The sequence below is a fragment of the Poromitra crassiceps genome (assembly GCF_964638095.1).
Source record: "Poromitra crassiceps genome assembly, chromosome: 14".
NCBI lineage: Eukaryota > Metazoa > Chordata > Actinopteri > Beryciformes > Melamphaidae > Poromitra > Poromitra crassiceps.
The window spans coordinates 12,931,370-12,946,369 of NC_139633.1; the positions used below are offsets into that span (position 1 = coordinate 12,931,370).

The following is a 15,000-nucleotide window of genomic DNA, read 5'->3' on the forward strand; positions in this document are numbered from 1 at the left end:
TTCCGGACTATAAGCCGCGGCTTTTTTCCCGTTTTTTGGCCCCTGCGGCTTATATAACGGTGCGTCTTATCTATGGATTTTTTCAGAAAAAAAAAAAAAAAAAAAAAAAAACTCTCTTTTTTAGCACTCTTTCTAACTATAAATCCACTTCTGTTTTAATTTCCTCTCTTGCCCTCTTTTCACCACACCGCGGACACTGTGTGCACTGTAAAAATAAACAACGGTGGTGTTGTGTTATGTTGTTTTGTTGAAATGTTATGGTAATACGGTAAATGGGAGCTTCCTCAAACAGCCATCTCTTTCCCGACAATCCCCTCTGTGCGTGACCACTTACATATGGTAATTACGGTAAGCAAACGGCCACAAGCCCATCAACTCCCTCCCCCGACTACCAGGAGAAAATCACAAACTTCGGCGAATTCACACAAAGGAAGATCAAGGAATATTCCATCGAACCGGAGCAGATCATAAATATGGATGAAGTGCCTTTGACGTTCGACCTGCCACTCACTCGGACTGTTAACAAGAAGCGCCCTGGAGGATTCTTTCACCAAAAAAAAGCTTTGCTCGTTCTCGACAGCATGAGAACGAGCAGTAGATGATCATGAGGTGGTTTTTCAGACGTGTCGATATAGCAGTTTATCGCAAAAGTGTAATGGAAACACATTTTTCGCATTTGCACGTCATGTGACCCATATTATCCCTTGGAAAAGGAGCGGAAAATAAGTTTGGTAAGTAAGGTTCGATAGCCGTGTCAAAACCTCCGCAGCAAGTGGAAAACTTTGAAGCAACGCTACCTAGCAGAAAGACGAGTGTTGTGCAAAAGCGTAGCCGGGCAAATTAGATAATGTTTAATGGCAGGCTGGTGACAGCAGGCTGCCTGTGTGCGCGCATTTGGCACAGCGGCGAGATGAGAGGATGAAAAGCACACACTGGTGCGGTGGTGCTGTCTGAAGTGAATACAGTGACTGTGAGTAGGCTAATACATTGCACACGTTTCAGGTGCAATTATAGAACCAAATCAGCCTTTTCCCCCCTCCATCTCAAAATCGGACCAGTTGTAGGCTATTAGGCTACCTTTTTTCCTCTGCCTGTCGCGCTGACTGCATTCACGCAGCCAGCAACATTTTGCGACTCATTTTCTTTTGAATTGATAATCAGGCTCGTTTATATGCATTGTAACTTCATGTTGGGATTTCCATTGACCATTGGTTGGATTTGAGCATGCAGGGGACGGGATATGGGGCAGATCCCCGTGCGTAATCACTGTGGCAGCTGCTGCAACGGGGAATCACTCAAACGCAACTTCAATGGAAACGCCTACAAGTCGCAATTGTACATTGTCGAAGTTGTAGAAATATCGCAATTCTTTTGCGAAAAACTGTAATGGAAACACAGCTATAGATGAAGAGGAGTTCGTTGGTTTTGAGTGACAATGAAGGAGAGAGGAGAGTGGTTGACGAAGCCACCCTGAACCTGTTCGTTTCCGACACTGAAGATGAGGACTTTGGTGGTTTCAGTACGCAGGAAGAAGAGGAAGACGAGCATTAGTGACTTGACTTCTCTGGTTACAGGTTTGCTGCACATATAGCCTATTGTTGTGTGATTTTGTCTGGGGATTAGTGACCTGACTTTTGTTTTGTTTTGTTGAAATGTTAATAAATGGGAGCTTCCCCAAACAGCCATCGCTTTCCCGACATTCCTCTCTGTGCACGAACCCTTTCATATGGTAATTAAACATCAAAACACCCGCGGCTTATAGACCGGTGCGGCTTATAGAAGAAAAAAATAGTCAATTTTGGTCCCGCGGCTTATACACCGGTGCGTCTTATAGTCCGGAATTTACGGTATATATATATATATATATATATATATATATATATATATATATATATATATATATATATATATATATATATTAAGACAACTTTTGTTCTTTTTTGTTGTTGTTCTATACCCCTTTTTGTGATTCTAATGCTGCTTACAGAACTAAGACTGTACTATATTATGAACATTGACCGTATACTATGTTTTTCTGTGATGGGATCAGTAAGCGTGGGATAGTTTACATTTGAACATTTCCACAGCTGCTAAGAGAACACAGTGGAACACATTGCTGTGTCCACACCATGTGCTGAGCCTGGGCTTGGCAGCAGTGTGAAAACTGAGAGGAGCTTTAGTCAAAATGCCAGTCTACAGATCACTGAAAGCTTTTCACTCAGAGGCTTAGCTGCTGCTAACATTGCCAGTGTGCTGGGTTCTGCTTGAAGCTCTCGAAGAGCACACAGCAACCTTTAGGAACGAACCTACAATTGAACAAACTTACTATAAAATACAGTACATTTAGCACTGTCTAATAAAGATGATGGTACACTAAATTGACATCGTTTCTGGCATGAGAGCCATGATCAGCTTGGCGACAGAATGGCAAAATTCATGGGTATTCGAGTCAGATATAATGTAGTAACAATACTGTTTGGTCACAGTTGTTAGTTTTCACATGGATCTTGGTATGGCAGTTAGTTGTAGAAAAGGCTTTTCACTGGACCATGCAACCAGGCCAGGTACTAATGGAGCCATGAATGGTGGCAGGTCCCACAGGTTAGCGGGTTAGTGGTTAGTTGAGCCTTGGTGTCCGTGGCACAGGAGGGGGGAACCCTGCTGGAACCTTCTGTCTTTCCTGTTTCAGTTTCAATCTGAACGTGCGATGCAGAGAGAGAGTTCCCAGGAGAGAAGGGAAGAGCAGAGAAAGAGTGAATAGCAGATGCCGTAAAGGACACGCCTGTACGAAATAGCTCTCCTCTAGTTTAGGGCTACATGATTATGGGATGAATGATATCCCAGTTATTTTGTTATTGCTAAATAAAACCACAATTGTCTCAATTCCTGGAAACAAAATGACTTTATTGCACGTTTGCACCTTAGTATATATTTTCAACTCCTTCCCCTTTGCAGATACTAAACTCCATCCCTTTGGTCAATGTAATTCACTCTCACTTTCCTCTTGTTTCTGTGGTCCTTCTTAAATAAATAAACAAACAAACAAATCAATATAATCATAAATGAGTTCTCCCTTATTGCTCTGTGGTGCAGCTACAACCTTTATATATAACCTGTACCTGTGTGTTGTTATCTGGTTACCAAAGTATCTCCAGATGACAGCGATGATCCACTCCTAAAACAATGATTACAGCTTAAGACTTGGATTGGATATTGAAAGTATAACACTTAAATATAGGCAAATTACACAATTATTAACCATGGAGCTATAGAATCGGTGTGCAGCTCTACTCTAAATGTACGCCATGGTTCCCCAAGGTGCTTTGGTTAAAAGCGTTCACAAAATGCCCTATAAAGAGAAGAGAGGATATAGGCAGAGTTGAAAAGGGACTCTGGACTTAGTGGACACAGTCCAGATGAGGCTAGTTATCACCACACACACACACAAAATCCTCAAACTCCTCTTCCCTGTCCTCATGGGACTCTGAAGTTACGCCGGCTGAGAAAGACAGAAAGAGGTGTGGGGGAGGGAGGGAGGGGGGTATAAAGAGGGATAGACGGGGGAAAGAAAAGAGGGAAGGGAAGCGTTTGTGAAAGCTAACAAAGGGGAGCTGGCGGCGTTTCAAAGGGCCGCGTGGCGGCTAAGGAGGAGGAAGCGCTTCACCATTCATTTACATCAGGCCTGACAACTGCCTCACATCTCCCCGAGAAGAGACGCGCAGGCAGCGCTCTGGCTCAGAGACTCCTAAAGAGGGTCCTTCTTCTGCTACCTCTCTCTTACACCAGCTCTCCTGTCTCAGTCTCTCTCTCTCTTTCTCTCTCTCTCTCCGTCTTTCGCTCTCTCTCTCTCACACGCACGCCCGCTCTTCAATCAGCCATCATGAAAGTGTCTGTCTGGGCATCTTCGCTATCCTCCGAGAGGCAGACACATGTCTGGCCTCGCCTTCATCCCCCTAAAAGGCTTTTTTTTTTTTTTTGACTTGGACTTATTTCCCTCCTCACACCTTTTCAACTCCCCTTGAGCTGACAGAGCCCAGAGCGACAGGACAACACAACGAGCCCAGAGCGACAGGGCAACATAAATATGAGAGGGGACTGGAGGAGAGGAGAGGAGAGGGGAGGGGGGGGGGGGAGTCATGAAAAGACAGAGAGGAAGTGGAGGTATGGAGAAAGAGGGAGTAAATGGAAAAAAGGTGAGGAGAAAGCAATGAGGACCAGAGAGGAGGGGAGACAATGAAGGGGGACAGTAGAAAGAGAAGGGGACTCTAGCAGGACAGTGTTGTTTACCAGTGGTCCCACAGTGAGCTGCCCAGACACAGGATTTGGAGAGGGGGTAAAGGCAGTGGGACAGACAGGATTTAGAGAGGGGGTAAAGGCAGTGGGACAGACAGGATTTAGAGAGGGGGTAAAGGCAGTGGGACAGACAGGATTTAGAGAGGGGGTAAAGGCAGTGGGACAGACAGGATTTAGAGAGGGGGTAAAGGCAGTGGGACAGACAGGATTTAGAGAGGGGGTAAAGGCAGTGGGACAGACACAGGATTTGGAGAGGGGGTAAAGACAGTGGGACAGACAGGATTTAGAGAGGGGGTAAAGGCAGTGGGACAGACAGGATTTAGAGAGGGGGTAAAGGCAGTGGGACAGACAGGATTTGGAGAGGAGGTAAAGGCAGTGGGACAGACACAGGATTTGGAGAGGGGGTAAAGACAGTGGGACAGACAGGATTTGGAGAGGAGGTAAAGACAGTGGGACAGACACAGGATTTGGAGAGGGGGTAAAGACAGTGGGACAGACAGGATTTGGAGAGGAGGTAAAGGCAGTGGGACAGACACAGGATTTGGAGAGGGGGTAAAGACAGTGGGACAGACACAGGATTTGGAGAGGGGGTAAAGACAGTGGGACAGACAGGATTTGGAGAGGAGGTAAAGGCAGTGGGACAGACACAGGATTTGGAGAGGGGGTAAAGACAGTGGGACAGACATGATTTGGAGAGGGGGTAAAGACAGTGGGACAGACATGATTTGGAGAGGGGGTAAAGGCAGTGGGACAGACATGATTTGGAGAGGGGGTAAAGACAGTGGGACAGACATGATTTGGAGAGGGGGTAAAGACAGTGGGACAGACATGATTTGGAGAGGGGGTAAAGGCAGTGGGACAGACAGGATTTGGAGAGGGGGTAAAGGCAGTGGGACAGACACAGGATTTGGAGAGGGGGTAAAGGCAGTGGGACAGACACAGGATTTGGAGAGGGGGTAAAGACAGTGGGACAGACATGATTTGGAGAGGGGGTAAAGACAGTGGGACAGACATGATTTGGAGAGGGGGTAAAGGCAGTGGGACAGACACAGGATTTAGAGAGGGGGTAAAGACAGTGGGACAGACACAGGATTTGGAGAGGAGGTAAAGTCAGTGGGACAGACACAGGATTTAGAGAGGGGGTAAAGACAGTGGGACAGACACAGGATTTAGAGAGGGGGTAAAGGCAGTGGGACAGACACAGGATTTGGAGAGGGGGTAAAGGCAGTGGGACAGACACAGGATTTGGAGAGGAGGTAAAGGCAGTGGGACAGACATGATTTGGAGAGGGGGTAAAGGCAGTGGGACAGACAGGATTTGGAGAGGAGGTAAAGGCAGTGGGACAGACACAGGATTTGGAGAGGAGGTAAAGGCAGTGGGACAGACAGGATTTGGAGAGGGGGTTAAGGCAGTGGGACAGACAGGATTTGGAGAGGGGGTAAAGGCAGTGGGACAGACAGGATTTGGAGAGGAGGTAAAGTCAGTGGGACAGACACAGGATTTGGAGAGGGGGGTAAAGGCAGTGGGACAGACACAGGATTTGGAGAGGGGGTAAAGGCAGTGAGACAGACACAGGATTTGGAGAGGAGGTAAAGTCAGTGGGACAGACAGGATTTGGAGAGGGGGTAAAGGCAGTGGGACAGACAGGATTTGGAGAGGAGGTAAAGGCAGTGGGACAGACACAGGATTTGGAGAGGAGGTAAAGTCAGTGGGACAGACACAGGATTTGGAGAGGAGGTAAAGTCAGTGGGACAGACAGGATTTAGAGAGGAGGTAAAGTCAGTGGGACAGACACAGGATTTGGAGAGGGGGTAAAGGCAGTGGGACAGACACAGGATTTGGAGAGGGGGTAAAGGCAGTGGGACAGACAGGATTTGGAGAGGAGGTAAAGGCAGTGGGACAGACACAGGATTTGGAGAGGAGGTAAAGGCAGTGGGACAGACAGGATTTGGAGAGGGGGTAAAGACAGTGGGACAGACAGGATTTGGAGAGGGGGTTAAGGCAGTGGGACAGACAGGATTTGGAGAGGGGGTAAAGGCAGTGGGACAGACAGGATTTGGAGAGGAGGTAAAGTCAGTGGGACAGACACAGGATTTGGAGAGGGGGTAAAGGCAGTGGGACAGACACAGGATTTGGAGAGGAGGTAAAGTCAGTGGGACAGACAGGATTTGGAGAGGGGGTAAAGGCAGTGGGACAGACACGATTTGGAGAGGAGGTAAAGGCAGTGGGACAGACACAGGATTTGGAGAGGAGGTAAAGTCAGTGGGACAGACACAGGATTTGGAGAGGAGGTAAAGTCAGTGGGACAGACACAGGATTTGGAGAGGGGGTAAAGGCAGTGGGACAGATACAGGATTTGGAGAGGGGGTAAAGGCAGTGGGACAGACAGGATTTGGAGAGGAGGTAAAGGCAGTGGGACAGACACAGGATTTGGAGAGGGGGTAAAGACAGTGGGACAGACATGATTTGGAGAGGGGGTAAAGGCAGTGGGACAGACATGATTTGGAGAGGGGGTAAAGGCAGTGGGACAGACCACATTGAAGTTGTTAGGCAGAGGAGAGCCCCGCCCACCCTGCTGATGGAAGTATCTTTCTTTTTGCCCGGGTTTGATGTGAAACGGGAGCTGCTTTGACGGTGTTGCCTGCAGTGCAGGTTTTAATATTCATGCAACGGATGAGGAGAGGAAAGGAGGGGAGAGGAGAGGAGATGAGTTAAGAGGAAAGGAGTGGAGGAGAGAGGAGAGGAGTTAAGAGGAAAGGAGAGGAGAGAGGAGAGGAGTTAAGAGGAAAGGAGAGAGGAGAGGAGTTAAGAGGAAAGGAGTGGAGAGGAGAGGAGTTAAGAGGAGAGGGGAGAGGAAAGGAGTGGAGTGGAGAGGAGAGGAGAGGAGATGGGAGGGGAGAGGAAAGGAGAGGAGATGGGAGGAGAGGAGATGGGAGGAGAGGAGTTAAGAGGAGAGGGGAGAGGAAAGGATTGGAGAGGAGTTAAGAGGAGAGGAAAGGAGTGGAGAGGAGAGGAGCGGAGAGGAGTTAAGAGGAGAAGGGAGATGAGAGGAGAGGAGTTAAGAGGAGAAGGGAGATGAGAGGAGTGGAGAGGAGAGGAGAGGAGAAGAGTTAAGAGGAGAGGAGAGAGGAGAAGAGTTAAGAGGAGAAGGGAGATGAGAGGAAAGGAGATTGGAGGAGAGGAGTTAAGAGGAGAGGAGTTGAGAGGAGTTAAGAGGAGAGGAGAGAGGAGAGGGGTTAAGAGGAGAAGGGAGATGAGAGGAGTTAAGAGGAGAGGGGAGGAGAGGAGTTGAGAGGAGAGAGTTAAGAGGAGATGGGAGGAGAGGAGAGCAAAGGAGAGGAGAGGAGTTAAGAGGATAGGAAAGGAGGAGAGGCGAGAGGAGATTTTTGGTCAAACAGAAAGCTAATTTGCAGCTGCGGCAGTTTAGCCTGGGGCTCTTTCTGCTACTGAGGAAATGAGCTGGAAGATTAGCCCTATGTATAATTCACACACACACACACACACACACACACACACACACACACACACACACACACACACACACACACACACACACACACAGGTGTGACATACACAAACACATCTACTATATGGTGTGTGCAGACACATTCATAGATGCATGTACATCATAATCACACACAGACCTGTGCTGCTCTCTCTCTGTGAGACCTGTGCTGCTCTCTCTCTCTCTGTGAGACCTGTGCTGCTCTCTCTCTCTCTCTGTGAGACCTGTGCTGCTCTCTCTCTCTCTCTGTGAGACCTGTGCTGCTCTCTCTCTCTCTCTCTCTGTGAGACCTGTGCTGCTCTCTCTCTCTCTGTGAGACCTGTGCTGCTCTCTCTCTCTCTCTCTCTGTGAGACCTGTGCTGCTCTCTCTCTCTCTGTGAGACCTGTGCTGCTCTCTCTCTCTCTCTCTCTCTCTGTGAGACCTGTGCTGCTCTCTCTCTCTCTCTCTGTGAGACCTGTGCTGCTCTCTCTCTCTCTGTGAGACCTGTGCTGCTCTCTCTCTCTCTCTCTCTCTGTGAGACCTGTGCTGCTCTCTCTCTCTCTCTGTGAGACCTGTGCTGCTCTCTCTCTCTCTCTCTGTGAGACCTGTGCTGCTCTCTCTCTCTCTGTGAGACCTGTGCTGCTCTCTCTCTCTCTGTGAGACCTGTGCTGCTCTCTCTCTCTCTCTCTCTGTGAGACCTGTGCTGCTCTCTCTCTCTCTGTGAGACCTGTGCTGCTCTCTCTCTCTCTGTGAGACCTGTGCTGCTCTCTCTCTCTCTCTCTCTGTGAGACCTGTGCTGCTCTCTCTCTCTCTCTCTCTGTGAGACCTGTGCTGCTCTCTCTCTCTCTCTCTCTGTGAGACCTGTGCTGCTCTCTCTCTCTCTCTCTCTGTGAGACCTGTGCTGCTCTCTCTCTCTCTCTCTCTGTGAGACCTGTGCTGCTCTCTCTCTCTCTGTGAGACCTGTGCTGCTCTCTCTCTCTCTGTGAGACCTGTGCTGCTCTCTCTCTCTCTCTCTCTGTGAGACCTGTGCTGCTCTCTCTCTCTCTGTGAGACCTGTGCTGCTCTCTCTCTCTCTCTCTCTGTGAGACCTGTGCTGCTCTCTCTCTCTCTCTCTCTGTGAGACCTGTGCTGCTCTCTCTCTCGCTCTCTCTGTGAGACCTGTGCTGCTCTCTCTCTCTCTCTGTGAGACCTGTGCTGCTCTCTCTCTCTCTCTCTCTGTGAGACCTGTGCTGCTCTCTCTCTCTCTGTGAGACCTGTGCTGCTCTCTCTCTCTCTCTCTCTCTGTGAGACCTGTGCTGCTCTCTCTCTCTCTCTGTGAGACCTGTGCTGCTCTCTCTCTCTCTCTCTGTGAGACCTGTGCTGCTCTCTCTCTCTCTCTGTGAGACCTGTGCTGCTCTCTCTCTCTCTCTCTCTGTGAGACCTGTGCTGCTCTCTCTCTCTCTGTGAGACCTGTGCTGCTCTCTCTCTCTCTCTCTCTCTCTGTGAGACCTGTGCTGCTCTCTCTCTCTCTGTGAGACCTGTGCTGCTCTCTCTCTCTCTCTCTCTCTCTGTGAGACCTGTGCTGCTCTCTCTCTCTCTCTGTGAGACCTGTGCTGCTCTCTCTCTCTCTGTGAGACCTGTGCTGCTCTCTCTCTCTCTCTGTGAGACCTGTGCTGCTCTCTCTCTCTCTCTCTCTCTGTGAGACCTGTGCTGCTCTCTCTCTCTCTGTGAGACCTGTGCTGCTCTCTCTCTCTCTCTCTGTGAGACCTGTGCTGTTCTCTCTCTCTCTCTGTGAGACCTGTGCTGCTCTCTCTCGCTCTCTCTGTGAGACCTGTGCTGCTCTCTCTCTCTCTCTCTCTCTCTCTCTCTCTGTGAGACCTGTGCTGCTCTCTCTCTCTCTGTGAGACCTGTGCTGCTCTCTCTCTCTCTCTGTGAGACCTGTGCTGCTCTCTCTCTCTCTCTCTCTGTGAGACCTGTGCTGCTCTCTCTCTCTCTCTCTCTCTCTCTCTCTCTGTGAGACCTGTGCTGCTCTCTCTCTCTGTGAGACCTGTGCTGCTCTCTCTCTCTCTCTCTGTGAGACCTGTGCTGCTCTCTCTCTGTGAGACCTGTGCTGCTCTCTCTCTCTCTCTCTGTGAGACCTGTGCTGCTCTCTCTCTCTCTCTCTGTGAGACCTGTGCTGCTCTCTCTCTCTCTCTGTGAGACCTGTGCTGCTCTCTCTCTCTCTCTGTGAGACCTGTGCTGCTCTCTCTCTCTGTGAGACCTGTGCTGCTCTCTCTCTCTCTCTGTGAGACCTGTGCTGCTCTCTCTCTCTCTCTCTGTGAGACCTGTGCTGCTCTCTCTCTCTCTCTGTGAGACCTGTGCTGCTCTCTCTCTCTCTCTCTCTGTGAGACCTGTGCTGCTCTCTCTCTCTCTCTCTCTGTGAGACCTGTGCTGCTCTCTCTCTCTCTGTGAGACCTGTGCTGCTCTCTCTCTCTCTGTGAGACCTGTGCTGCTCTCTCTCTCTCTCTCTCTCTGTGAGACCTGTGCTGCTCTCTCTCTCTCTGTGAGACCTGTGCTGCTCTCTCTCTCTCTCTCTCTGTGAGACCTGTGCTGCTCTCTCTCTCTCTGTGAGACCTGTGCTGCTCTCTCTCTCTCTCTCTCTGTGAGACCTGTGCTGCTCTCTCTCTCTCTGTGAGACCTGTGCTGCTCTCTCTCTCTCTGTGAGACCTGTGCTGCTCTCTCTCTCTCTGTGAGACCTGTGCTGCTCTCTCTCTCTCTCTCTCTCTGTGAGACCTGTGCTGCTCTCTCTCTCTCTGTGAGACCTGTGCTGCTCTCTCTCTCTCTGTGAGACCTGTGCTGCTCTCTCTCTCTCTGTGAGACCTGTGCTGCTCTCTCTCTCTCTCTGTGAGACCTGTGCTGCTCTCTCTCTCTCTCTCTCTCTGTGAGACCTGTGCTGCTCTCTCTCTCTCTGTGAGACCTGTGCTGCTCTCTCTCTCTCTCTCTCTGTGAGACCTGTGCTGCTCTCTCTCTCTCTGTGAGACCTGTGCTGCTCTCTCTCTCTCTGTGAGACCTGTGCTGCTCTCTCTCTCTCTCTCTCTGTGAGACCTGTGCTGCTCTCTCTCTCTCTGTGAGACCTGTGCTGCTCTCTCTCTCTCTGTGAGACCTGTGCTGCTCTCTCTCTCTCTCTGTGAGACCTGTGCTGCTCTCTCTCTCTCTGTGAGACCTGTGCTGCTCTCTCTCTCTCTCTCTCTGTGAGACCTGTGCTGCTCTCTCTCTCTCTCTCTCTGTGAGACCTGTGCTGCTCTCTCTCTCTCTGTGAGACATGTGCTGCTCTCTCTCTCTCTCTCTCTGTGAGACCTGTGCTGCTCTCTCTCTCTCTGTGAGACCTGTGCTGCTCTCTCTCTCTCTCTCTCTGTGAGACCTGTGCTGCTCTCTCTCTCTCTCTGTGAGACCTGTGCTGCTCTCTCTCTCTCTCTCTCTCTGTGAGACCTGTGCTGCTCTCTCTCTCTGTGAGACCTGTGCTGCTCTCTCTCTCTCTGTGAGACCTGTGCTGCTCTCTCTCTCTCTCTGTGAGACCTGTGCTGCTCTCTCTCTCTGTGAGACCTGTGCTGCTCTCTCTCTCTCTCTGTGAGACCTGTGCTGCTCTCTCTCTCTCTCTCTCTCTCTCTCTCTCTGTGAGACCTGTGCTGCTCTCTCTCTCTCTGTGAGACCTGTGCTGCTCTCTCTCTCTCTCTGTGAGACCTGTGCTGCTCTCTCTCTCTCTCTCTGTGAGACCTGTGCTGCTCTCTCTCTCTGTGAGACCTGTGCTGCTCTCTCTCTCTCTCTCTCTGCTCTCTCAGCTTTTGTTTAATGATGACACTTTTTGATCGGTTCTCACGAAAAATACAGAATTTTCATTGTTCAACACTAAAAAAAATTGAATAAACACACATAGTAAACACAAAGTCTGGTCATCAACACACACTAAATTCTAACTGTTTGGTCTCCAGGTGCATGACAGGCGTGTCAGCCTCTTCCTGGACGGGCTTGAAGAGGATGGGGTGGCCTTTGACACACGACCTCTGAACTCCAGCCTATATGACATCAGAGAGGACAGCGCCATGTGGGTGGGACTCAGCTCCAATGGTAAAGACTCTTCTCTTCTTGAGACACGGACACTTTTTATCGTGTATGTTTTTGACATGTAACATGTTTTTGACATGTAACATGTTACACGGGTTGAAAGATGCATTGGAACCACTGAGACGCACCAAAGAGGTTCTGCAGTGGCGCTGCTTGAAAATGCATCATCTGGTCTTATCAGTTGCATTACCATCAGCCCATGTATCATGATTACCATCAGCCCATGTATCATGATACTATTATCCAAATTAGAACCTATTTAAAGCAGTAGAAATGGAAGAAGCTTGTTTCCCAAAAATGAAATTACCCCCACCTCCAATCCCCAAGCCATAACCGTGAGCACAGGGAGACATTTCAGCCATCTAGTATTTATAGTATTGAGTATTTATCATCTCTCTATATCAGAATATGATGTCAATGACGACTCCTTTATTTCCCGCCCAGCCTTTATCCCTCTCATCTACACATCTGTGATTGATTGGTCGTGCCTGAGAGCCGTCTCGGAGTCAATAGGAGAGAAATTGAGAGAAAAATGATATCCGTTCATCTTCAGAGTGATAAACGAGTGTTTTTCTTCTCGTTTATCAGACATTGATCCCTAGTTCACGGCAGGTAGCATCTGATCAGCTGAAGATCACATCAGAGGTGGTGATCAATACAAGTGATTGGCTCGGGGGAGAGAGAGAGAGAGATACAGAGTGAGTGTGAGTGTGTGTGTTTGCAAATGTGTGTGTGTGTGCGTGTGTGCATGTGTGTGCATGTGTGTGTGTGAGACAGAGAGAAAGAGAGAGGTGGGGTGTTGAACCCGGGGGCTGTGTCTGGAATTCTGATCAGTGGATTGATCAGGTGAATACTGATCAGATGCATTGATTAACAACTATGGTTGTCTGTTTGGAGGGGACCCTTCCCATTAAAAGGGCAATTTGTACATTTTAAAATTTCATCATTTGATTCACACGTTTGTTTTTGCTGAACAGTGTCACCCTCGTGTTGAAAGTGACTACTTAACCAGTTGCAAAGCATTTGTCATTTTCAAGAATTTACATTCAGTATTAATTGGTTTGAACAAATGAAAAATATATAAATATTGTGCTCAAACTACTTGAGTCCAAAAAGTAAACTTTTCAGAAAGAAATTTAGTTTTTTGTTGATCCCAGTGATGCTCAGAATTTGGCATTGCCATAGTTTCTACACATTGTAGACATTGTTAACCATCACAAATGTTAAATAAATATATAAAATAAAAAATGATAATATACAGGTGTCAGTGGCACACACACTATGTAAAACACAACTTATGTGTATAGAAAGTACGGTATGTGTTTTGCTGTGTGAGGCCTTCGTGGCACGCCACGCGCTGAAAGTGTCTTCTGGCTTTAGAAGCTGCTGCAGTGGTTTTCTTTGGCTCTGGGCTGCTTACTGGGCCAGACGGCATCAGATGTTGGCATCAGATAGCAGATGACTGCCACACTGTCCCACCAAACGTGGGCGTCTTACAGGCTGGAATGCACTTTAAATGGCATTAAGTCAAGTGTGTTAGGCTGGGGAAGACCTTGTGTACAAACTGAACACTCATTAGACAGAAAGAGGTCCTGGGAAGAAAGAGAGCTTTTGCATGTGTAAAAAATGAATCAAAAAATGAAAGGTGCTTTTCATTTGGGTCCCTTTTCAATCTTTTCCTTTTCTTTTCCCCTATATATAAGGGACCCTTATATAGGAATTCAAAGAGGTTTAATGAAGACATTGTTCAAATGTATGTCATGGTTAAATAATTAATATTCCACAACTTTCCCCATATAAATAAATGTCTGCTTTGCTACTCTCTATCACCAGTTCATGAAAGCTTTGCTGTTCTATACACGTGTCAGGTACAACATCCACTTTTTTTTAAATAATAATAATTAAAAACTGGTTTATTTGGAATAAAATAGAAGGGTTAGTTGGCATTTAGTCTCAATGCCAGACCCATGAGAGGTCTTCCACGTTACTGCATGCTGCAGATCTCTCTCTGGGTCTGGGACACTCCTCTCACCAAACTGAGGACGGACCCTGGCCAGTGATTGGTAAGTGAGTAATGACTTTAGCGATCAGGCGCGCCCACCCAACCTGACTCTGAACCACTCTCTCATTGGTGCTACGACCTGTCAGTCATTCAATTGCTCCGCCCCGAAGTGGCACACTCTTATGTAGTATGCGGAGCGCAGCCATAGAGGCAAAGTGAACGTCACTTCCTGCTTTTCTCCCTGTACCAGCGCTGAAAAAATATGAATGGCGGTGAACGGAGAATAACGTTACTTTTTTGATCCCGTTTGAATTGTGCCACGCGGTGCCAACGTTAATTTGGTGAATTTAAAACGTAACTTTGCATGTCAAGAAAGTCGCAGTTTGTCGCCAAACTGTTGCACTAGAAGTTATAAATCAGAAAGACTACATAGACTGTCGCCTAAGTGACGTCACTTTCTCGACCAGCAAAGCTGAAGAAGCAGATGTGGCTCCTTTTGTTTTTAACTACAGTTTTTGCTATTATTTATCGGCTCCAGTCTACATTGAATGACTATATTATTATGTTTATTATGTATTTGAAAACAAAATCAGAAAAATGTATAGATTTGGGACCTGTGAAGGTGTAGTTGTTGGAAAAGGGAGAGTCGGTGAGAGATGTGGCCAGTGAAGGACAGAGAGACAGATATCAAAAGACAGAAGAAGAATCACACACACACACACACACACACACATACTGTAATACTTTGAGTTGCCTGTGTCAACTATCATCGGTTCCAGCAAAACACAAAACCAGAGAAGAGACGGAGGGAGATGGTGAGTGGCAGAGAGAAGACAGAGAGAAGACACAGAGCAACACAGAACAGAGAAGAGACAGAGGGAGATCGTGAGTGGCAGAGAGAAGACACAGAGAGAACAGAGAAGAGATGGAGGGAGATGGTGAGTGGCAGAGAGAAGACACAGAGAGAAGACACAGATCAACACAGAGAGAAGAGAATGAAGGCTTACACCTTGCATCATCCCAGTAACAATAGGGAGAGCACTTTTCAGAGGAAGGTATAATCCCATTTCCACACGCTAAAGAAATCCTGAGCCAAAGCCTTAGGCTGTGTACACACACACACACACACAGACACACACA

At 48.1% G+C, this 15,000-nt stretch overlaps 1 protein-coding gene across 1 annotated transcript in view; it reads left to right on the forward strand.

Moving 5' to 3' along the window:
* ush2a (Usher syndrome 2A (autosomal recessive, mild)) overlaps positions 1-15,000 on the forward strand; it is a gene marked incomplete at both ends in the record, with an annotated part of 353,577 nt that overhangs the window by 33,804 nt on the left and 304,773 nt on the right. Inside the window, one exon of the mRNA XM_083650615.1 lies at positions 11,726-11,861. Within this exon, the coding sequence (XP_083506741.1) occupies positions 11,726-11,861 (136 nt within the window). The remainder of the gene's footprint in view (positions 1-11,725; positions 11,862-15,000) is intronic.